The 25206-nt window shown below is 38.5% G+C and overlaps 1 protein-coding gene across 1 annotated transcript in view; it reads left to right on the plus strand.

Annotated features, from left to right (window-relative positions):
* Positions 1 to 25206, plus strand: part of MORC1 (MORC family CW-type zinc finger 1) — a 193225-nt gene that overhangs the window by 162921 nt on the left and 5098 nt on the right. Inside the window, 5 exon segments of the mRNA XM_032629419.1 lie at positions 3749 to 3836; positions 5289 to 5342; positions 13203 to 13397; positions 16453 to 16536; positions 16538 to 16556. Of these exon segments, the coding sequence (XP_032485310.1) occupies positions 3749 to 3836; positions 5289 to 5342; positions 13203 to 13397; positions 16453 to 16536; positions 16538 to 16556 (440 nt within the window).

Consider the following 25206-nt stretch of genomic DNA (forward strand, 5'->3'; position numbering starts at 1 on the left):
TAATGCCTTGTTTTAGTTTATCGTTGTATATGTAAACTCGATATAAGTCAGGCTTCATTTATTTCACCTCTACAAAAGTGCAAACATGCTTCATGTTATCTTAACTTTTAAAAATACCAAAAATAAATTTTAAAATGAAAGTCACTTTTTACAGGTTGCTGCCAGTTACTGAAGCAAAAGAAAAGACCACAAAAAAAAAAAAAGAAAATTAGCAATTGAGGTCTATCAAAAACCAGGACCTGACTCCTGGTTTTAGAAAGTGGAGCCATGCCATTTCCATAGCCTTTCACTGGGTTGAAGGAGAGAGTTTCGCTCTACCTCAGGTAGGAGGCTTGCTCTTCTCCTTAGCCAAGACCAAGCTTATTATTAACTAGTTTACTCTTTAAAAAGAACAGCAGGATAACCAGGAACCTCTGTGTATCTCTGCTCATGTCTAGAAAGAGCAGAGTTATATTAACACAAGAAAGATTTTTCTTAAGGAAAAATTACCCTGTTGAGAAAGGATATGACCATGGAATGAAAAGGAAATGGCCCTTAGCTGGAGCTTTTCAAAGCTTGGTCGTCATATATGGAGACAGAGCTGATTTAGTGTTGTAGCTCAGCTAGTTGAACTCCATAAAAATTTCCAACTCAAACTTGTAGATATGGATATGGTTTCTGTAGGAATTCAACTGAAATGGGCATTATAGCCAAGAACCTATTACAGTCCTGGGTGCAAACAATAGCTCTGGAAGATCTTCAGGTTACTTATTTCTTGAATCCCCAAGAAGAGAGATAATGTTAATAAAGACAAATTCCTGATTTTATTAGCAAGTTTGGAGGTGGAACTATGAATAAAAGCTCCAAGGGAAGAAGGGGTGTTCTTGGTAAGAAAAGACTCCCCTTGAATGGTAGCACTTGGTTCTTGAGTCCCTCCAAAATACACAGTATACATTTCGATACTCCAGACACCAGGTTATTCCTATAGTTCTGTGCTGAGGACATCGTTGAAGGACCTTTTTTGAATTAGAGGATCACTGTTTCTGTCTTAAAGGAAACCTGAAGTTTGAGGGTGGAGAGAAGTTTGATTATATATACCCTCCTCAGGAACAAAAGAAGGTGTCATTGAAGAATTGCATCGAAGAAAGGGACTCAAGACAATAAATGAAGGAATTTTTAAAGAGTTCTTAAGCATCTACATTCAGCCCCCACATTTATGATTTTTGGTAGCTTACAGTTTTTAAGAGGATCTAACAGTTTTCCTGGATTATTTTTTCAGGAAAAGGAAAATGCGGAGGTCTGTGCGTTTGTGCTTAGAGACTACAGGAACAGGATAATTTGTCTTCCTCTCCAGTCAGTCTCGTGGGACAGAATCCCCAAGGGAAGAGCCATTTAGCAGAAGTGAGATGGAGGAGAGAGTACAAAGGTGGATACTAAGGTCTTGGAGGGAGAGGGGCAAAGGAGAGTACAGGTGGGCGTGGACATGAGGATCCTTAACAATTAGGGAACCAGAGACGTTCAAAATAGGAATAAGTCCTCAATCAAAGAGCTTCCATAAAGATGACATGAAGTTTTGTATATGAAGCCTATAGCAACACTTAGCACATTTCCAGCACTTTATAAAGAATGGATGAATTTGACCAGGGTGCTCAATACCGTCAGAAAATACTCAGTTCCCCAACATATAGTGCAGTTGGCCTGGCATTCTTTCTTCACAGGCTGTACCCGCCTGCCCTGCACAGCTAGCTGACTCCTACCCTTCCTTTGGGGCTTCCCAAATACGAATTTGGGCCCCTCCTCTAGGTAGCCATGGTGCTGCATTCCCATTCTACCTTCTGTCACTGGAATAGTTTGCTTCCTTGTCTGCGTTCCCTACTAGGCTGAATTCAGTGTAATTAGAATGTATTGGGTTCCTAGCATGGGGCACAATGCCAGGCTCTGGAAGGTGCACTAGATAAAGGCTTTGTTTTAGTAGCGTTCAGGGAATGTCTGTGGAATTAATGAGCTTGAGGATATTGAGAAAATACAACATGATGAGCTACTTGTGACAAGTGATTCCAATAAAACCTTTACATAAAGTGTTTCACTTTAAAATAATCTCTCCTTCTCTCTGTGTGTCTTTGTCTCTTTACCTGTCTTTAGAAATAATAGTACACACGTGTGAGACATTATTCAGACTATAATGGTGTTTCATGTAAATTTTGATGTAGAGATTTCACAGACTGAGAATAATCCAGAACTGATTCAGAACTTTGTCTCTCCCCAACCTGCCCCTTCACCCTTTCCCACTCCCCACCAAATGCCACCACCTCCGAATATTTGTTTTTCTAGAAATACTTCCTTGGAAGATTGCTGATTAGCTCTAAATCTAAACCCCACAGAATTTATACCCACCATGAAAAGGACCAATACTCAGGACCAGTACAGGGGTTTCAACCCTGTATTGGAGGAAGGGAGGCTGGATTTAGGGGAGGAAAGAGGTGGTTTGTATTTAAAAATACCTCTCACCACTTCTCCTCCACGAAACCTACCGTAAACTTGACCACAGGCTTCCTTTCCCAGGGACTCCACTTGAAGCTTTTCTTTCTATGCCATCTGATTTCTGCTCAGCTCAAATACCCAGAAGCCCTTTCTCATCCTGCCTCTTCCCTACTCATCTTCTTACCAGCCAGGCAAATAATTCTGAGGACTCTGTGTGTGTGTGTGTGTGTGTGTGTGTGTGTGTGTGTTACATTTGATGTTGTGAAATGCTGAGGATTTTTAACTTTTTGGATTGAATCTCCTTAAAATTACAAATGAATATTGCCACAAATAATATAATTAAAATACTAGGAATGTAAATTATATAAGAAATAGCTGTTTTATCCTTTGTGTGCCATGTTATTTTATAATTGAAAAATTTTATAAGTCCCTTGGGTAATATACATGAAGTTCTTGGAACACTTCAACATAAAACACTCTATATCCTTTTAAGATGTGGTAACTGTAAATTTCTAGATTTCATATTCTCCCAGGAGTGAAATGTATGTCATCTAGGGGATTAATCCTAGAAAAGCCATCACACTAGAAGGGTGGGGTGCTCCTGCCTTTTGACGAAATGAAGCACCTGTCAGAACAATGACCATGGCTGTCTGGAAAGAGCAGGGTCCATGTATGATTTCTAGGGGTAGTCCCAGAGGCCCCGATGAAAGAATTACTCCAAAGAGTTAAGTTCTTTGGTTTTCTTAGGGAAAAGTCAGTAAGCCTGTAGTCAGCCTCTTTTCCTCCGGGAATTTTGCAATGCTGACTTAGCTGTCTGCCAAGGAGAAATTCAGGTAGGTGCAAGGCTTTCCTGCACTGCTTGGTTATGGATGGGCATTGTGAGCTCATGCTTGCTTGCTTTAATAAACGTTTTATTTGAAGATAAATGTACAGAGATATCCCCTGTACCCTTTACCCAGTTTCTCCCAATTGTATCATTTTGCAAAACTATAGAACAATACGGAAATTAGGATATTGACATTGACACAGTCAAGGTACAGAAGACTTCCATCACCACAAGGATTCTTCCTGTTGCCCTTTTATAGCCATGGCCACCTCCCTCTCCCCAGTCAATGCCTTTTGAAGAACACTTTGATGCCACTTATAAAAACAAACTATTTGGCAGGCACAAATGTTCGTCTTTGCCAAGATATTTAACAAAACCCAGGAGATAGAGCCAGTTCGGACAGTTGAGCGCTGCCTCTCTTTTCCTGGTATATTCTCATCTCTGCTGTGCTTATATTCCTAGGGAGATTCTTCTGTATTTTTTCCCCGAGTATTGTCTACCATCAGAATTTGGCCACACGTCTCTGGAGGAACTTACAGCAAGTTTGGAGGCAAGCTGACTTTTTTTGAACTTTGAGGGAATGACAGAACACCCTGAATTGAATCTTCAGTGAAGAAAAATGTAAAGGGTTACCAATGAGAGGACCTAGAATAGCTTAAGTGAATGAGCATGGGGATCTTTGTACTAAGTGGGTAACTCGGAATTAAAGCTGCATGGGAAACCAGCATGGCCAAGGTTTAAATAAACTCTGGGAAGATTGTACAGACTGAGAGTAGTCAGTCTCTGAGATGAAAAGAGACAGGATATAGTCCTTAACTTCTCTCCCTGCACCAAAAATAGTTCCTATCCCTTAGATACACTTCCTCAGCTACCTTTTATGAGGAACTGAGGTGAAGATTGGGTTAGAATCACTAAGACATCACAGGGAAAGATGAAGAAAATTGCATTTACCAAATCTCGTCTCAGAGGCCATACTATATATGATGGGAAGGAAAACTTTGATCAGCAGCTACCTGGGGTGCACAGGGTGAGCCTGGCACTGGCCCACAGTGGGCGGTCCCTGAGCTGCTGAGTCACAGCAGGCTGTGGGGAAGCTGAGTGAGGGGTGCAGGCCTCAGGCCGCCGGAGCTGCTCACGGGACTGGAAGAACCCTGCCAGGTACAGGAGGGTGGGGGCCTTCTTCGCCACCCTCGTGCTCGGTGTTGCTTGTGGAAGGGATGGATACACGTGAAAAGCTATCAGTGAAAAGAGCACCACATGATTAATTTGCAGAGGTGCCATATGTCTTCATCTGATCCTGGATGAAGTCCTACATCATTGTTTCTGCTTCTTCACCATCTACTCTCACCTCATTCTTTCCCGTGGGTCTTCTGACTCAACAGCGTCACTGGGACTGTCTTGTCAAACCACCAGTGACCACTGTGCTGACAAGTGCAGTAGTCACTTATCTTACCTGACCTCTTCAGCCCAGCTGACCACTCTTTCTTTCTTGAAGCACTTTCTTTATGTGGCTTCCATGACAACACACTTCTCATTTTCCTGCTTCCCTCCCTCCCATCCTCTGCGCTGGCAGCTCCTTCTCTATTTGGTTTCTAAATGTCGGTGTGTCTGAGGGCTTGTTCCTGGACCACTTTCTTCTCTCTATTAAATGTTGTTTCTAGGTGACCTCAGCTAGTCTCTGACTTTAAATACTATCCCACATGCCAGTGACTCTCCCCGGTCTATTTCTGTGGCGTCCCCATCCAAGATATCTAGACTCCAACGGCTTTATTATTTATCATTTACTTTTCCTTCACCTTGATTTTCTTTTTCATCTGAAAAATTTTAAAACCATGTTGTATAATATAATTAGACCCTGGCTTAAAAGACCCACAGCACCAATGTTGGCAAGTTCTAGGCTTTGATGCTTTTTTATGCTAGGTACTTGCATGTTATAACTCTATTGTAGACAGCTCATTCCCTAAAAGTTAATATCCTGTTCTGTTATCATTTATGAAAACAGCTGGAGCAATGCCCAGAGCAGACAAACAAGAAGCTGAAAATGTGTTTCAACCAGGTAAGCTTCCTTTCAACGTAATCATTTATATTCTAAATGATCCTGTATTCCAAAGGAGAAATAATATACATTTCCAAATGTTAGGTTTGAAAGGAAATCAAATTTGCATTTACTTATCAAGACTTAGATTAATCTGTAGCATATCAGATGCCACAAAGCAACATCTTTTTGAATTTTAAAGATGCAAATGTTTCCAAACCATAAAGGTTATGAAACACTTGGAGTAGGACTATATTTTGAACAGGAAACATGACATTCTGAGTCTTTAAGTAATAGGTTCACTGGATCCTCGAGACACTGTGCTAAATCAGAAATCTTTTGTACAAAAGTCTTTAATTATTTTGGACAATTTGATATCTCTCTGGGATTTTAAAATTCTATCAACAGTTTTTTTAAGTTTATGATTTTTCTATTTTAAAAGCAGCTATAAAATAATGCTAATAAAAGAAAGTAAAAGGAATTTTAAGAAATTCATCCATAGTCCCAAACCATTCCAAGATCACTGGTATTTTTTGGTGTGTTTCATTACAACCTTTCTCTCTCTCTGGGTAGATGGTTTTTTGTTTTTTGTTGTTGTTTTTTTTTTTTTTTACAGTTTTCTTATAATACTGTGTATCTAGTTCTTAAAGATTTCCTTGGTGGTGGCAGGGAAGAGTCCATAGTCTTTCAGTTCTACTAGAGAAATATCTCAAAAAATCATATGCCCTCAACTTCCTTAAATCACGGTCAAGGGAACTGAGACTCCAAGATGTGAACCTGGCCCAACTAACACAGGGCATTAGCATTGGAGCCAGTACAGCCACTGAGGTTCCCAGATACTTCATGGAGGCCACAACAGTCTAGAACTTTTCATGCCACCAGGATCAATATTGAGATGCTTAGGTCTCTGCTGACACTTCACCTGTGTTTGCTCAAACAGGTGCACCAGCTCTATCACTAGCACATATACTAGCATCTTCTTCCAAGTGCTTATGCTTACAGCCATCTTCTGGAAAACTCTCATAATAATATGCAAGACTGGGAGATGAATGATGCTCCCTGGAATTGTGCACAGCACAGCTGTAAGCACAGGCGCCGCCTCATCTCTTTTGTGGGGAATGGAATATATTTGAATACTCATGTTTCATAAATGAAATAGAATTGGGACGTAAGTTCCCCAAAGTATATAACTAGGCAAACTTGAAATGAAAATTAGAACCTAAACTAGATTTCTTCTTAGAAAGGCTGTGTCACCAAGTGTTTGGATTTTAGGGTGTGCCTAAATGTAATACCCCTGTTGATATATTTTCCTCTGATATTTCTGCCTGAGTGCCTACTGGCCTGTGATAAGCAACTGGAAATGAAGGAATATTGTGGTTCTTAATTTCTCATCATTGTTCAACTGAAAAGTGAATTTATTTTCTGAGCAGCATTTTGTTGAAAAAGCAGTAGTTGAACATTTTCGGTGTGAAGACTTAGTTGTCATTTCCTAATTAGAGTAAAAGACAGCTTTTATCCAACATATTTTTGACCCTATTCTAGCACTATTATTATTATTATTTTACTAGTATTATTTTCATCAGCAAATCTAACACTGTGGGGGCTTCCCTGGTGGCGCAGTGGTTGAGAGTCCGCCTGCCGATGCAGGGGACACGGGTTCGTGCCCCGGTCCGGGAAGATCCCACATGCCGCGGAGCGGCTAGGCCCGTTAGCCATGGCCGCTGAGCCTGCGCGTCCGGAGCCTGTGCTCTGCAACGGGAGAGGCCACAACAGTGAGAGGCCCGTGTACCCCAAAAAAAAAAAAAAAAAAAAAAAAAAAAATCTAACACTGTGATTGATTAAGAGCCACTAGCTCCAGGCACTAAACTAGGCCTTTTATATATGTTACCTCATTTAATTCTCACAACTCTGGGATGTACAGGTGCCACTCTCTCCATGTTAGTAATGAGGAAATGGAGAACCAGAAAGATAACCTTCCAATGTCGTGATGCAAGTAAGTAGTAGATTCAGGATTGGAACCCAGATTTGTGCCACTCCAAAGCTCTTTTCACTACCTCACTTTATACCATCTCATTCTTATCCAGACTGTAATACTTCATCCTTATGATAAAGTTTGCAAGTATTACTTGCAGTAGGTATACTACAGCTTCTCAGCCTATTGGCATAAAAGAATGATTGTTTACTTACTAGAGACCTTGATATTACATGGTGAGATGTATATGGGGAGATGCTGACAGTAAAATACGGTGTGGGGAGGGCATGTGGTAGGCAGGTTGTTTACTGTCCCACCAGGAATTGTCCCAACTCTGTCTGTGGCAGCCAGCTTGACAAATCACCAGCCGGGTTCCTGGACCTCTTGACACATCCTTACCTTCTGGTTAGGGAACTCTGATTTAACTATTTATACTAAAAAACTTAGAAACTTGCTAAGAATTAGTTTATCATACATCTTAGCGTATCCAAGCTTATACATGTCCTTCATGTCTGTTTCTAAATGGTATTTTTTCAGTGTCTACACTCAGTAATGGAGCCAAGTTGTTGGGTCTTGGAGGCCAGACTGAATAAGTGTTTATTCAAGGTGTTAGCATAGATGATGAGTAGAATCCTCGTAATGTTCAGGGCAAGTGGGGTTCAAAGAATCAAAGCAAGATAAACAGTCAAGAGACCATGAGTTCCTGTTGAAATGGAGATGTTGCAAGCAAAATACAGAACAATTGGAATCGCGATTTTCTTCACATGAAACTGGTCTTAAGGACTTTATTAATGATTAGTGGCTTTAAGTGGATGGTTATAAAAACTATTGAAATCATTTACTGAAATCCATGTAGGGTTAACTCTATGCACCTTGCTTTAAGGTGTGTACCTTTAATAAAGGGAGGACCCTTTGTAAAGCACAAACTTTTTTGGTCACCTCGCCCTGACCACATCAGCAGTGTCCATAACTATTAGAGTAGCAGATGATTCATGACAGCATTGGTGGTCCTTTGCAACCCAACCTGAACCACCATCTTTTATTCTTTCCTCTTGCAAGCCATCTGCTCCATCCAAAGTGGAGTTGCTCCAACCTACTAGACTGGCCTGCCTCTGAGCGTTTCCCCGTGCTGTCCCCCCGAATACTCTTCTCCACTCTCCCAGTCCACGGTTGGCCTCTGGAAATCCTGCCCACCCTTTGTACAGCCTGATCAATGCTACCTTCTACATCAAGCCTACCTCAGTCTCTCCGTGTGAAATTAATCTTGACTTCTGTGTTCTGAGAGGACCTTAAAACTCTACTTTAGCATTAATTAAATTTTCTGCCTTGCATTACAGTAGTTTCCTGTATTTTATTTTCTCCCCAACTAGATTATCGAATCCTTGAAATTAGCAATCTTCTCATATCCTAGCAACATCAGTAAGTAGCTTTGAATGCATCTGGACTTTACTATTGTGCATTGACTCAAAGTTGATTGTTTCTGCTGTAGTGTCTGCCCACACAAACACATGCATCTTCTTGTAAATAGGGTGCAAAATCTATAGATTTTGTAGTCCTGCCTTACTTTGTGCAAACTTATTAGGATTCTGGAGCTCCAGAGCTGCCAGAACTCTGACTTTTTAAATTCAAGGCAGAAAATTAAAATCTCAGTTGAATATCCTTTCTTTCAAATCCTAATTCCATTCTGAATTAATGGGGTTTGGAAGAATTCCATTTTTGATTTGCCACAAATACCTCTACAAGAGTGAGTTTAACCAGCAGAACTAAGCCTCTCATCCTGTTACAGTTCTATACTCACCTTAATTAAAATGTTAAAACAACCAGAAGTCCTTTTATATTGAGCTTTAAAAGTTGTCAAAAGTGTTACCTTTTATAGAAACCTCATTGAGATGTTAGCCTGAGAAAGGAAGAAGCATAAGTCAGGAAACTGGCTAAACTGGCCGCTAGTGCTTGAAGGAAATACAGTTTGCTGGTTACAAAATAGTGAACGTTGAGAGACTGAACATGATTTTGAATGTAGCATGCTGTACAAACATTCTTTTTTTCATTTTTGATTTTTATTTTATTTATTTTCTTATACAGCAGGTTCTTATTAGTTATCTATTTTATACATATTAGTGTATACATGTCAATCCCAATCTCCCAGTTCATCCCACCAACACCACCAACACCCCCGCCGCTTCCCCCCTTGGTGTCCATACGTTTGTTCTCTACATCTGCGTCTCAATTTCTGCCCTGCAAACTGGTGCATCTGTACTACTTTTCTAGGTTCCACAAATATGCGTTAGTATACGATAATTGTTTTTCTCTTTCTGACTTACTTCACTCTGTATGACAGTCTCTGTATCCATCCACGTCTCTACAAATGTCCCAATTTCATTCCTTTTTATGGCTGAGTAATATTCCATTGTATATATGTACCACATCTGCTTTATCCAGTCGTCTGTCGATGGGCATCTAGGTTGCTTCCATGACCTGGCTATTGAAAATAGTACTGCAATGAACAGTGAGGTGCATGTGTCTTTTTGGATTAGGGTTTTCTCTGGGTAGACGCCCAGTAGTGGGATTGATGGGTCATATGGTAGTTCTATTTTTAGTTTTTTAAGAAACGTCCATACTGTTCTCCATAATGGCTGTATCAATTTACATTCCCACCAACAGTGCAAGAGGGTTCCCTTTTCTCCACACCCTCTCCAGCATTTGTTGTTTGTAGATTTTCTGATGATGCCCATTCTAACTGGTGTGAGATGATACCTCATTGTAGTTTTGATTTGCATTTCTCTAATGATGAGTGACGTTGAGCAGCTTTTCATGTGCTTCTTGGCCATCTGTATGTCTTCTTTGGAGGAATGTCTATTTAGGTCTTCTGCCCATTTTTGGATTGGGTTGTTTGTTTCTTTAATATTGAGCTGCATGAGCTGTTTATATATTTTGGAGATCAATCCTTTGTCCGTTGATTCGTTTGCAAATATTTTCTCCCATTCTAAGGGGTGTCTTTTCGTTTTGTTTATGGTTTCCTTTGCCGTGCAAAAGCTTTGAAGTTTCATTGGGTCCCATTTGTTTGTTTTTATTTCCATTACTCTAGGAGGTGGGTCAAAAAAGATCTTGCTGTGATTTATCTCAAAGAGTGTTCTTCCTATGTTTTCCTCTAAGAGTTTTATAATGTCCGGTCTTACATTGAGGTCTCTAATCCATTTTGAGTTTCTTTTTGTGTATGGTGTTAGGGAGTGTTCTAATTTCATTCCTTTACATGTAGCTGTCCGTTTTTCCCAGCACCACTTATTGAGGGATGTTATCAAAATGGTATCATACAGTAGGTGTCACTTTATCATTGGCTTTATTCACTTAGCATAATGTCCTTCAGATCCATTAAGTATATCAATCGTGTGTTTCTTTTTATTGCTGATGAGCAATACTGTTCTTTTTCTAGGTAATATTGTTTTCCATATTTTATATTTTTAATTTTATTTGTTTTGGTTTGTTTTATTATTGTTGTTGCTTTTTACAAGAAAGTGTTTCCTGGCTATTGTTTAGGATGGCAAAAGCTATAAGATTCTAAATTTCTGAAAACTAAGAACTATTATTGGCTGCTGACATCTGAACTGTCCATGACTCTGTCCTCATTATTCCAGCTGTGTTGAATTATTTACCCTACCCTACCTTCAGGCCGTGGGAGAACTCACTTCCTGGGTTTGACAGAAGCCTCCACGGGAAGCACCTATGAAGCTTCTTGGAGGAGGTGGTTATTGCCTTAGTTTTAAGCCATCAACTTCTTGTAGGTTGAATTGAGCATGTTCAAAAAAGGATGCCCCTCCAAGATCTCAGAATGTAGCCTGCATTTCAAGGCAGGTTTGGCCCTCGTATTTGAAGTCCCTTTGCTGTGAATTCTGAACATCTGCTGTCCTAACTCTTCACTATTTAGTGCCATGTGGCAGGTGTTAGAAATAGAGAGGTGTACAAAACCGAAATTTTTTTTTACATTGAGGTTACATTCCCAAGGGAAAGATAGATAACAAACACTTAAATAAAACATAAATAAACATACAATGTGACGTGCCATAAAATAATTGTGCAAGGCCAGGGGATAGACAGTGATGGTGTGTTGGGGAAGGGGAGGCTATTTCAGATACAGAGAGCAAGGAATATCTGAGCCATGTTTTCATATTGGTTGAGACCAACAGTGAGCCTTGTGTATATCTGGAGCTGAATCTGCTGAACAAAGAGAGCAGCAAGGGCAAAGGGCCTGTGGCAGGAGGGAGCTTGATGTATACCTGGAAGGGCGAGGCCTAGAACTCAGGAAATGAGGTAAGAATAGGCAGAGCCAGGTCAAGGATTTCAGAGTCTAATTCCTTGTGCCCTCACACAAACATCCAGGCAGTGTAAGTCTCGAAAGAAATCTAAGATTTCTTTACGTGGCAATCTACAGATTTCACAATTAAGTCTCACCTTTAATACAACATATGATATATATGTGTGAATGTATGTGTGTATATATATATAAATGCACACATATATGGCCATTATTTACTACTGTGGAGTGGTATTTGGGTCCCTGCTCCCAAATATTCCTCTCAGTTAATAGCACATGAATAGTATACATAATTGCAGGTAAATTAGTGATGTCAATCCAACTCAAATACCTTAAGTCAGGGCTTTAATGCTCTTCTATTTAATGGAGACTCCACACCCACCTCTCAACTCTAATAATATCTGTGCCTTACTTGGGGCACAATACATTTTTTCCCATAAAGATACAATATTTGCGTACTTGTATTATCTCATTCTGTAGACTAGAAGCTTCTTGAGGGCAAAGACTGAATCTTACATATCTCTGCATCACCTATAATAAAGTTCAGTGCCTCGAATTTAGGAAGTAGTTGGTGAACGTCTGTTAAACAGAATTCAGTATACTCAGGGGGTTTTGTTTGTTTGTTTAAAGAATTTTATAGAAAAAGGAGAAATGTGTGAGGTCAATGAGTGCTTAAAGGGGATGATGTGGCAGTGTTGGGGAAGGGCCTGCATGTATTAGTGAGTGTAGTGGAGGAGGGTGAAGGGGGACAGGGTGGACCCAGAAGACAAACGAGGCTACCTTACAATTTTCCTGGCAACCCAGCATATTAGAATACAGAAATCTTCTTATTGCTGAAACATTCAAATGTTTATCAAAACAGGATTTGCCCTGTATCTCTTTTCTCAGAATATCCCCCGGCCCTCTCAAAATGTTGATACAGGCAATTAATGTCATCTTGAAATTGAAGCATTTGGCCACTCCATTACTTCTTTCTACTCTGTGAGTGTCTCAGGCGCAACACAAGCTCTTGGAAAATAACCAAGACTCATGAATTAGCAAAGGTCACATGCGTTAGTATATAACCGTACTCTTTACATCAGATTAGGGAACCCAAGGAGAGTGGCAGACTAGGAATTCCTCTTACTGTAGCTTCTGTGCTTTTCAGATGCTACAGACTTGAGTTATAAATCACACATTTAAAGCCCCAAGTGGCTGGACACTCTGTCGTCATCTATGAGTTACTGGTGCTGTGGCGAGTAGTCACAGGCACCTGTCCCCTTTGTGCCTTGAAGACTACGTAGCCCTGGTAGGAGAACAAATTCAAGCATTACTAGGTTTCTTCTTTATTCCAAAGCAAGGGTTTCTGAGCTGACCTTGGCGTGCCTCTTTATACTATAGTTACTGGACTATTGTGCATTTTTCCTTCTTTCTCTTCCTCTTCCATCAGATTGTTAGTTCCTTAAGGGATCAACATATCTTAAATGTAGACCACCCATAGTACATATGGACAGAGTTGACACGTGGTATATATGTGTAGGATTGGAATCTGATATTCTGCTATTAGGGAGGAAAGTAATATTTTAAGAATATACTAAAACTGTTTTTAAAACATTCCCAGATCCATAATGTTTACATGGTCCAATATGAAAAAAAACTAAAGGAAACCATGCAATCCATTATCTATGATGCAAACAGAAGAGGAGTGGTTAATGAAGTATCCCTGGGACAATGTGAAAAAAAAAGAAAAATCACTGAAGACAAACTGAATAATCTTCGTGTGAAACTGACAGTATTATTGCAGAAACTTCAGCTGGTAAGAAATGAAATTTTACTTGAGTAATAGGAACACACATTGTGTAGAGAGCGCTGGGCTAGCTTCCTCTCCTAATGTCGTCATCCACTTATGACTTTTGACGCGTCACTTAACCGAGCCCCAACTCTCTCTTAATGGATATTGAAATCACAAATAAATGAACTTTGAAAGTATAAATTAGAACACTGTTTTAAAGGCCTATTATATTTTCCCTTTGAAAAATCAGAAGCTTTGCTTGTGCTGTTGGTATAGTTCGATCATGCTGTCTCCTCAGTAGCATATTTCCAGTAGGAAATTTTTTCCTAATTTTTTCAGACAACAAAATATTTTAATTTTTATCCTAATACAGAGGTTAAAAAAACAGACTCTTCTAATCTTAGAGGAAAATATCATGTAACTATGAATTACTGTTCTTCTTGTTTATTTATATATTTGAATGCATAAAGAATTGGGCTTCTATGATAGATTGAGCCAGTGAGGAAATACCCATCTTCTACTATAGCATATACAAATGCTGGGGAGAAAACATCAAAAATTAAAGTATATATATCCAATGTTGAAAAGTCTTTCTGTAGATGCTAGAAATAAATTGAGAAATCAACAGTGAGCCCAGGAACTATGACTGTGTTTCTCAGCTTTCCTTGGGGTATAAACGAAGGTTGTTCAGTGGGACTCCTAGGAAAGCTCCCTAAGAGGGGGTCAGAGAGCTCTCTGGGGGCCTGCAAGGGCAGGTCTGTGTCTGGAGCAACTTGGCATCATGCACTCAGCACCCAGCACTTTGTGTTGCTTCCCCAGCACTGGTGATGGACACGTGGGCACTCTCTGGGCTGCCTCAAGACTAGCCTTTGGCTCAGTTTATTGTCATGGTAAACTGGAAGCTCCTTAGATATCATCTAGCCTGCTTTAAAAAAGTATATGGAAATAGGGTCTGACGGGGAGAAAATTGTCTCAGGACCCAGACAAAACTCAGACATAGGCCCTGAGTCTGGAACAGGAGACAGGTCCTTCCTGGGCCATGCAGGGAGAGAGGGCAGGAGCTGTCTCCCAGAGAAACCTGCCTGGGAGGCCTGGAGGACGGCTTTGCCCAGGAAGGGGGTCGCGGAGAGACAGACAGGAAACTTGCTGAGCATCAGTATTGAACATGATGAGCATGGACTTTGAAGCCGACTGTCTGGTTTTCAGTCAGTGTGAGAGTTCATTGCTCTTTCAAAAACTACACATCTTTGGATGTGCTGGGATTTCTCTTATATAAAATACAAAATAAAAACACAGAAAGTATTTTTGATTAAGTATATAGCCAAAAGAGACGATCCCTCTCTTCTTGGGTGGTCTAGGCAAAGTTAAAATGTTTCATTATTAAAATAAAAAGGATGATTAAAGCTAATGATTTTCACATAATGGTAATTATATTTGTCCTTCTGTCAACAGTACTACCTAAGCCAATTTGTGAGAGTGGGATTTGAGTGGAGCTCCTTTGGGTTCTTTTGGCTACAGAGGGTGGTGAATGTTTTTGCATGTGAAAGGTCTGGTGGAGCCTCACACATGGTAGGGTTTCAGTGATGACTGTTGTTTCACTAACAAGAACAACTAGAGAGACCAAAGAAGTTCTTTATCATAGTAATGGAATACCACTGTCTATCAAGAAAGTTCATAAAAATTATTTGGTTCTCACAATAGCAAATCTGTTCAGCTAGGAAAAACAGAATGAAAGAATAGTAGTTTACTCTTCCTTCTGTGTCAAACCCCTGGGTTCCCTCACAGTAGCCAGAGTAATTATACTAACTTAATTTGTTTTATTCACAAACTTTAGTAAAGAGGTGAAGGGCTTTAGCCCACAGAATGTGAAATGTTTTATCCAGTATCATTGGAGAGGTACTCAAAAGGCTCCTGCCCAGATATGTTTACTCTCATCCCCCACTTGAAATTTACATTTTCAGTGCCTTTAATTGCGCGAGCAGCTACCATGGAGTAGAGCAGACACATGAGATGCGGTGGACCTGGAACAGACGGTTGGGGCAGCACGTGAAGAACCTGGGAACAGGATCAACCTGGAGTCCTAGCAGGAAGTCTAGTCTGCAGGGTAGAAAGCAGGAGCCAAAGGATTAGACCAGACCGAACAGGCTGAGAGCTGTCGGTGTCAGAAAGGATCACACAGGGCATTCCTCAGGGTCAGTGAATATTTGGAAATCCTAGTGAATATCAGTATCATGGAAACTCAAACAGCGTCCTAGTTACAAAGCTGGGACTCAGTACAATTCAGGCTTGTTAGAAGACTGAGCAAATCTAGGGCAAAGGGAGCAAAGCAAAAACACATTTAATGGAACCAGATGAGGGATGGAGAAACTGTGATAGTGCCAGACACTTACTGGAAACAATAATAACATTGGGATTATTTCTGAAAGGTCCTTCCTAAAAATTCTCCTGTCCATCAGCGCAGTTGGAGAATGAGTTGATCCCATGGTTGGGCCTGAGGGAGTGAGACTTAGGTCAGTAAAGAGGGGGAGCATTTGTCCAGCTGTTCATGGATCAAGAAGCTCAAGGAAGGAGAGCTTGAGATTACCCCAATAGAGAACTGAGGGAAAGAGAAAAGGGGACAGATCAGGGCAGCAAGCCAAAGGTTGTGGGAAAAGATGCTACAGAGGAAAAAGGAGAAACAGAGAAGTCAGAATTTGCCTACCCGTCTGTTTTGCCTCTAAGGCTAAAAATTCATGAGAGCCTATAACAGAAAAATGAGATGAGGGTGGGGGCTTTAGGAATATGACAAGTAATTATATAGAAGGGGAAAAAAAAAAACCCCAAAAAGCACAGTTGAACTAATTTCCACTAAAGAAGAAGAAGAAGAAAAAAAAAAAAAAGATTCAAGTTCCTAACCACTTGTGAGCATAAAATGAGATTAAATGCAAAAACATTTCAAAAGGTTAAAAGCATTATTCGAATGCAAGCTGGGTTTTGTTGCTACATTAATCATAGGGAAGACTGGTCCAAGGCCACCCAGATTACAGGAATAAACCCTGTAGCTTCTTCCCCTCCTATGATTGTTGCTTCTCTTTTCCAGGGCGGTCCAGCAGGAGACCTGGAGCAAATTGACAGTTATTTAGAAGCTCTGCTTAAAGAAGATAATCTCCTTTTTCAGAAGACTTTTAAATAAAATGACTGCAGGTACAGGACATAGTCTCCTTTCAGAAAAAAAGGAAAGTACTTCTCAAAATTAAAAGAAAAGACATTCCATTTTTTAAAATGCTAATAAGAAAAAAAGAAGATTCTGTAAAAATATCTCCTCTGCACTTGTTATTGTAAAGTTCATCTTGTTTAACAGTAAGAAAATTTTATGTTTTAGAAATGGAGACTGGTTTACAATTTGTATGTTTCCCAGTTCTATTCCCTAACTATTCCTGTTCTTTCAGAAACCATTTCTAGAGTTCTCTAGTTCCCGTGAGCTGCTAAGAAAGATGGAAATGTCATTTAGGCTTAAATTTTGTTTTCACTAAAAAGATTGTAAAAACTGGAAAACAGTGGTTTTTAAGAGCCAAAGAACTACAGAATCACCTCCTTTTGAAACTTGAGTTGAAAAAGAAAGACATTATACCCCTTCTCCACTACAGCCAGTACTCAGTAAAGCAGATAATATACATCCCAAAAGAACTTTGAGATATATTTTATATGTTAATTTTATTATTGAGTTATAGTAAAAGAACCAATCTTCTAAGCATAATATGAATACATATTATATATATGTAAGAATTGTGTTTTACATTTTCCTTGACAACTGTTTGTTTTATTTGTTTAGAAATGTCTGCAACTTTGGACAAAAGCAATAAAACATTTAATAAATGTTTGTGTAATTGTATAATTTTTATGTACATGCACATAGTACAAAATTCAGAACATGTGAAATGGAATACAGTACAGTGAAAAGTCTTCATCCCGTTCTTGTCTTTAGTTACTTAATTACTCTTCTCAAGAGGCATGGTTTTACTAGTTACTTATGAATTCATCCAAAAGCAGTCAATGTATATAAAACCATATAAATCATTATGTGAATATAAATATGGGTGTAATAGCATCCAGAATATGCTTTTGTTTTTTTCCATTTAATATATCTTCAAGATCATTCCATATCAGGATCAGTATATGTAGCGCTGTCTCATTGTCTTTAAACTGCTCTTTATTGTTCGATTCTGTAGGTATACCAAAATTTATTTTAGGTAAATATCCATCTTATGATGGACATTTACATTTTTCCTTTTTTTTCTCTTTTATAAGGCTTTTGCTTTTCTTTCTTTTTTAAAAATTTTATTTTATTAAGGTATAGTTGATTTACAGTGTTTTGTTAGTTTCTGGTGTACAGCAAAGTAATTCAGCTATACATATATATAATAGTTTGCATTTGCTAATCCCAAACTCCCGATTCATCCCTCCCTCTCCCCCCCCACCTTGGCAACCATAAGTCTGTTGTCTATGTCTGTGAGTCTGTTTCTGTTTCATAGGTAAGTTCATTTGTGTCATATTTTAGATTCTATGTATAAGTGATATTATATGGTACTTCTCTTTCTCTTTCTCACTTACTTTGCTTAGTATGATAATCTGAGTCCATCCATGTTGCTGCAAATGGCATTATTTCACTCCTTTTTATGGCTGAATAATAGTCCCTTGTGTATATATGTACCACATCTTCTTTATCCATTCATCTGTTGATGGACACTTAGGTTGTTTCCACGTCTTGGCTATTGTAAATAATGCTGCTATGAACATTGGGGTGCATATATCTTTTTGAATTATAGTTTTGTCTGGGTATATGTCCGGGAGTGGGATTGTTGGATCATATGGCAATTCAATTTTTAGTTTTTTGAGGAATCTCCATTCTGTTTTCCATAGTGGCTGCACCAATTTACATTCCCACCAACAACAGGAGGGTTCCCTTTTCTCCACACCCTCTCTAGCATTTGTTATTTGTAGACTTTTTAATGACGGCTGTTGCTGACTGGTGTGAGGTGGTACCTCAGTGTAATTTTGATTTGCATTTCTCTAATGATTAGTGATGTTGAGCATCTTTTCATGTGCATATTGGCCATATGTATTTCTTCTTTGGAGAAATGTCTATTTAGGTCTTCTGCCCATTTTTTGATTGGATTGTTTGATTTTTTGTTATTGAGTTGTATGAGCTGTTTATATATTTTGGAAATTAAGCCCTCATTGGTCACATCATTTGCAAATAATTTCTCCCAGTCCATAGGTTTTCTTTTCATTTTGTTTATGGTTTCCTTTGCTGTGCAAAAGCTTTTAAGTATGATTAGGTCCCATGTGTTTATTTTTGCTTTATTTCTGTTGCCTTGGGAGACTGACCTAAGAAAAATTGGTATGATTTATGTCAGAGAATGTTTTGCCTGTGTTCTCTTCTAGGAGTTTTGTTGTATCATGTCTTATATTTAAGTCTTTAAGCCATTTTGAATTTATTTTTCTGTATGATGTGAGGGTATGTTCTAACTGAATTGATTGACATGCAGCTGTCCAGCTTTTCCAACACCACTTGCTGAAGAGACTGTCTTTTCTCCATTGTATATTCTTGCCTCCTTTGTCAAAGATTAATTGACTGTAGGTGTTTGGGTTTATTTCTGAGCTCTCTATTCTGTTCTGTTGATCCCTATGTCTGTTTTTGTGCCAATACCATGCTGTTGTGATAACTGTAGCTTTGTAGTATCGTCTGAAGTCTGGGAGGGTTATGCCTCCTGCTTTGTTCTTTTTCCTCAGGATTTCTTGGCCAATTCTGGGACTTTTATGGTTCCACATAAATTGTAGGATTATTTTAGTTCTGTGAAAAATGTGATGGGTAATTTGATAGGGATCACATTAAGTCTATAGATTGCTTTGGGTGGTGTGGCCATTTTAACAATGTTAATTCTTCCAATCCAAGTGCATGGAATATCTTTCCATTCCTTTGAATCATCTTCAGTTTCCTTTATTAATGTTTTAGACTTCTCAGCATATAAGTCTTTCACCTCCTTGGTCAGGATTATTCCTAAATAATTGTTTTTTGATGCAATTTTAAAACGGATTGTTCTTTTACATTCCCTTTCTGATATTTCATTGTTAGTGCTCATTTTTTTTTTCACGTTTACATGTTCTCATCCTTTTGGATTTACATGCACACAACAGTGAACATTCTTGTAAATATGTTCATTTCACATATATGCAATTATACTTGTTAAATAAACTTCAGAAGATGCATTGCTGGGTCAAAGGGTACATACAGATATTATTAATAGATATTGCCTAATAACACTTCATAAAAATTGTATTAATAAATACCCTCCAGCAATATATTAATGTCTGTTTCTCACACCTTCACCTATCCCGTGAATTATAAGCATTCTTATGTCATTGATCAAATAGGTGAAAAGTGGTATATACTTGTAGCTTTAATGTACATTTCTTATGAGTAAGACTGAGCACCTTTTCATGTTTAAAATTCATTTGAGGGCTTCCCTGGTAGTGCAGTGGTTGAGAGTCCGCCTGCCAATACAGGGTACACGGGTTTGTGCCCCTGTCCGGGAGGGTCCCACATGCCGCGGAGCGGCTGGGGCCATGAGCCATGGCCGCTGAGCCTGCGCGTCCGGAGCCTGTACTCCACAACAGGAGAGGCCACAACAGTAAGTGGCCTGCGTACTGCAAAAAAAAAAAAAAAAAAAAAATTCATTTGAATTTTCAAATTTGGCCTTTGTTCATTTTTCAACTTGGTTATATTTTCCTACTAATTTATAGGAACTATTTTCATATTAGGGCAATTATCTTCTTTATATGATGTGTGTCACAAATGTTTTCTCATAATTTTTCATTTTTTAATGTTTTTATTATGTTTTGAGCCATGTGAGATTTTCAAAAATGTTTGCTTTAATTTCCTTTCATTTATGGCTTCTGAGACTTTTAGTCATATTTAGAGAGTACTTTCCAATGCTAAAATTGTAAAGAAATTTTACATTGTTTTCTCTAATGATTTTGATAATCATATTGCTAAATCTTTGATTCATCTAGAACTTATTTTGCTGTCAGGAGTAAGTTAGAGATCTGATGTTGTTGTGTGTGTGTGTTTCCACAATAATGTCCCAGAATTATCAGTTGAATAAACCTTTTCCCCAATGATCTGCAATACCACCTTATCGCAGGTTAAATTCCTATTTGTATTTGCACTGAGTTCTAAAACACAAAAAGATCTCTATTTTTTTCCATTGATTGTTTCATCTTTTCTCTTATTGAATCCATGTTGTTTTGGTAGGGCTAGCTAATAATTTTATTTTTCGAAAATTTCCTCTGTATCTTTGCGTGTATAATTCTTTTTAATTATATATATATATATATAATTTTACACCTTTATTGGAGTATAATTGCTTTCAAATGGTGTGTTAATCTCTGCTTTATAACAAAGTGAATCAGTTATACATATACATATGTTCCCATATCTCTTCCCTCTTGCGTCTCCCTCCCTCCCACCCTCCCTATCCCACCCCACCAGGCAGTTACAAAGCACCGAGCTGATCTCCCTGTGCTATGCGGCTGCTTCCCACTAGCTATCTACCATAGGTTTGGTAGTGTATAAATGTCCATGCCTCTCTCTCGCTTTGTCACAGCTTACCCTTCCCCCTCCTCATATCCTCAAGTCCATTCTCTAGTAGGTCTCTGTCTTTATTCCTGTCTTACCCCTAGGTTCTTCATGACACTATTTTTCCCTTAACTTCCATATATATATATATATGTGTTAGCATACGGTATTTGTCTTTCTCTTTCTGACTTACTTCACTCTGTATGACAGACTCTAGGTCTATCCACCTCATTACAAATAGCTCAATTTCATTTCTTTTTATGGCTGAGTAATATTCCATTGTATATATGTGCCACATCTTCTTTATCCATTCATCTGATGATGAACACTTAGGTTGTTTTCATCTCTGGGCTATTGTAAATAGAGCTGCAATGAACATTTTGGTATATGACTCTTTCTGAATTATGGTTTTCTCAGGGTATATGCCCAGTAGTGGGATTGCTGGGTCATATGGTAGTTCTACTTGTAGTTTTTTTAAAGGAACCTCCATACTGTTCTCCATAGTGGCTGTATCAATTTACATTCCCACCAACAGTGCAAGAGGGTTCCCTTTTCTCCACACCCTCTCCAGCAGTTATTGTTTCTAGATTTTTTGATGATGGCCATTCTGACTGGTGTGAGATGATATCTCATGGTAGTTTTGATTTGCATTTCTCTAATGATTAATGATGTTGAGCATTCTTTCATGTGTTTGTTGGCAGTCTGTGTATCTTCTTTGGAGAAATGGCTGTTTAGGTCTTCTGCCCATTTTTGGATTGGGTTGTTTGTTTTGTTGTTATTGAGCTGCATGAGCTGCTTGTAAATTTTGGAGATTAATCTTTTGTCAGTTACTTCATTTGCAAATATTTTCTCCCACTCTGAGGGTTGTCTTTTGGTCTTGTTTATGGTTGCCTTTGCTGTGCAAAAGCTTTGAAGTTTCATTAGGTCCCATTTGTTTATTTTTGTTTTTATTTCCATTTCTCTAGGAGGTGGGTCAAAAAGGATCTTGCTGTGATTTATGTCATAGAGTGTTCTGCCTATGTTTTCCTCTAAGAGTTTCATAGTGTCTGGCCTTACATTTAGGTCTTTAATCCATTTTGAGCTTATTTTTGTGTATGGTGTTAGGGAGTGATCTAATCTCATACTTTTATATGTACCTGTCCAGTTTTCCCAGCACCACTTATTGTAGAGGCTGTCCTTTCTCCATTGTACATTCCTGCCTCCTTTATCGAAGATAAGGTGACCGTATGTGCGTGGGTTTATCTCTGGGCTTTCTATCCTGTTCCATTGATCTATCTGATTTTGTGCCAGTACCATACTGTCTTGATTACTGTAGCTTTGTAGTATAGTCTGAAGTCAGGGATCCTGATTCCTCCAGCTCCGTTTTTCGTTCTCAAGATTGCTTTGGCTATTCGGGGTCTTTTGTGTTTCCATACAAATTGTGAAATTTTTTGTTCTAGTTCTGTGAAAAATGCCAGTCGTAGTTTGATACAGATTGCATTGAATCTGTAGATTGCTTTGGGTAGTAGAGTCATTTTCACAATGTTGATTCTTCCAATCCAAGAACATGGTATATCTCTCCATCTATTTGTATCATCTTTAATTTCTTTCATCAGTGTCTTATAATTTTCTGCATACAGGTCTTTTGTCTCCTTAGGTGGGTTTATTCCTAGATATTTTATTCTTTTTGTTGCAATGGTAAATGGGAGTGTTTTCTTGATTTAACTTTCCGATTTTTCATCATTAGTGTATAGGAATGCCAGAGATTTCTGTGCATTAATTTTGTATCCTGCTACTTTACCAAATTCATGGATTAGCTCTAGTAGTTTTCTGGTAGCATCTTTAGGATTCTCTATGTATAGTATCATGTCATCTGCAAACAGTGACAGCTTTACTTCTTCTTTTCCGATTTGGATTCCTTTTATTTTCTTTTCTTCTCCATTTGCTGTGGCTAAAACTTTGAAAACTATGTTGAATAAGAGTGGTGAGAGTGGGCAACCTTGTCTTGTTCCTGATCTTAGTGGAAATGCTTTCAGTTTTTCACCATTGAGGATGATGTTGGCTGTGGGTTTGTCATATATGGCCTTTATTATGTTGAGGTAAGTTCCCTCTATGCCTACTTTATGCAGGGTTTTTATCATAAATGGGTGTTTAATTTCGTCGAAAGCTTCTCTGCATCTATTGAGATGATCATATGGTTTTTCTCCTTCAATTTGTTATATGGTGTATCACATTGATTGATTTGCGTATATTAAAGAATCCTTGTGTTCCTGGAATAAACCCCACTTGATCATGGTGTATGATCCATTTAATGTGCTCTTGGATTCTGTTTGCTAGTATTTTGTTGAGGATTTTTGCATCTATGTTCATCAGTGATATTGGCCTGTAGTTTTCTTTCTTTGTGACATCGTTGTCTGGTTTTGGTATTAGGGTGATGGTGGCCTTGTAGAATGAGTTGGGGAGTGTTCGTCCCTCTGCTATATTTTGGAAGAGTTTGAGAAGGATAGGTGTTAGCTCTTTAAATGTTTGATTGAATTCACCTGTGAAGCCATCTGATCCTGGGCTTTTGTTTGTTGGAAGATTTTTAATCACAGTTTCAATTTCAGTGCTTGTGATTGGTCTGTTCATATTTTCTATTTCTTCCTGATTCAGTCTTGGCAGGTTGTGCATTTCTAAGAATTTGTTCATTTCTTCCAGGTTGTCCATTTTATTGCCATAGAGTTGCTTGTAGTAATCTCTCATGATCTTTTGTATTTCTGCAGTTTCAGTTGTTACTTCTCCTTTTTCATTTCTAATTCTATTGATTTGAGTCTTCTCCCTTTTTTTCTTGATGAGTCTGGCTAGTGGTTTATCAATTTTGTTTATCTTTTCAAAGAACCAGCTTTTAGTTTTATTGATCTTTGCTATCGTTTCTTCATTTCTTTTTCCTTTATTTCTGATCTGATTTTTATGATTTCTTTCCTTCTGCTAACTTTGGGGTTTGTTTGTTCTTCTTTCTCTAGTTGCTTTAGGTGCAAGGTTAGGTTGTTTATTCGAGATGTTTCCTGTTTCTTAAGGTAGGATTGTACTGCTATAAACTTCCCTCTTAGAAGTGCTTTTGATGCATCCCATACGTTTTGGATCATCGTGTCTCCATTTTCATTTGTGTCTAGGGATTTTTTGATTTCCTCTTTGATTTCTTCAGTGATCACTTCGTTATTAGTGTATTGTTTAGCCTCCATGTGTTTGTATTTTTTAGTGTATTGTTTAGCCTCCATGTGTTTGTATTTTTTACAGATCTTTTCCTGTAATTGATATCTAGTCTCATAGCGTTGTAGTCAGGAAAGATACTTGATGCAATTTCAATTTTCTTAAATTTACCGAGGCTTGATTTGTGACCCAAGATATGATCTATCCTGGAGAATGTTCCATGAGCGCTTGAGAAAATGTGTATTCTGTTGTTTTTGGATGGAATGTTCTATAAATATCAATTAAGTCCATCCTGTTTAATGTATCATTTAAAGCTTGTGTTTCCTTATTTATTTTCATTTTGGATGATCTGTCCATGGGTGAAAGTGGGGTGTTAAAGTCCCCTACTATGAATGTGTTACTGTTGATTTCCCCTTTTATGGCTGTTAGTATTTGCCTTATGTATTGAGGTGCTCCTATGTTGGGTGCAGAAATATTTACAATTGTTATATGTTCTTCTTGGATCGATCCCTTGATCATTATGTAGTGTCCTTCTTTGTCTCTTGTAAGTCTTCATTTTAAAGTCTATTTTGTCTGATACAAGAATTGCTACACCAGCTTTCTTTTGGTTTCCATTTGCATGAAATACCTTTTTCCATCCCCTTACTTTCAGTCTGTATGTGTCTCTAGGTCTGAAGTGGGTCTCTTGTAGACAGCATATATATGGGTCTTGTTTTTGTATCCATTCAGCCAATCTGTGTCTTTTGGTGAGATCATTTAGTCCATTTACATTTAAGGTAATTATCCATATGTATGTTCCTATTCCCATTTTCTTAATTGTTTTGGGTTCGTTATTGGAGGTGTTTTCCTTCTCTTGTGTTTCTTGCCTAGAGAAGTTCCTTTACCATTTGTTGTAAAGCTGGTTTGGTGGTGCTGAACTCTCTCAGCTTTTGCTTGTCTGTAAAGGTTTTAATTTCTCCATCAAATCTGAATGAGATCCTTGCTGGGTAGAGTAATCTTGGTTGTAGGTTTTTCTCCTTTATCACTTTAAATATGTCCTGCCAGTCC

The sequence above is a fragment of the Phocoena sinus genome, chromosome 4 (assembly GCF_008692025.1).
Source record: "Phocoena sinus isolate mPhoSin1 chromosome 4, mPhoSin1.pri, whole genome shotgun sequence".
Taxonomy (NCBI): Eukaryota; Metazoa; Chordata; class Mammalia; order Artiodactyla; family Phocoenidae; genus Phocoena; species Phocoena sinus.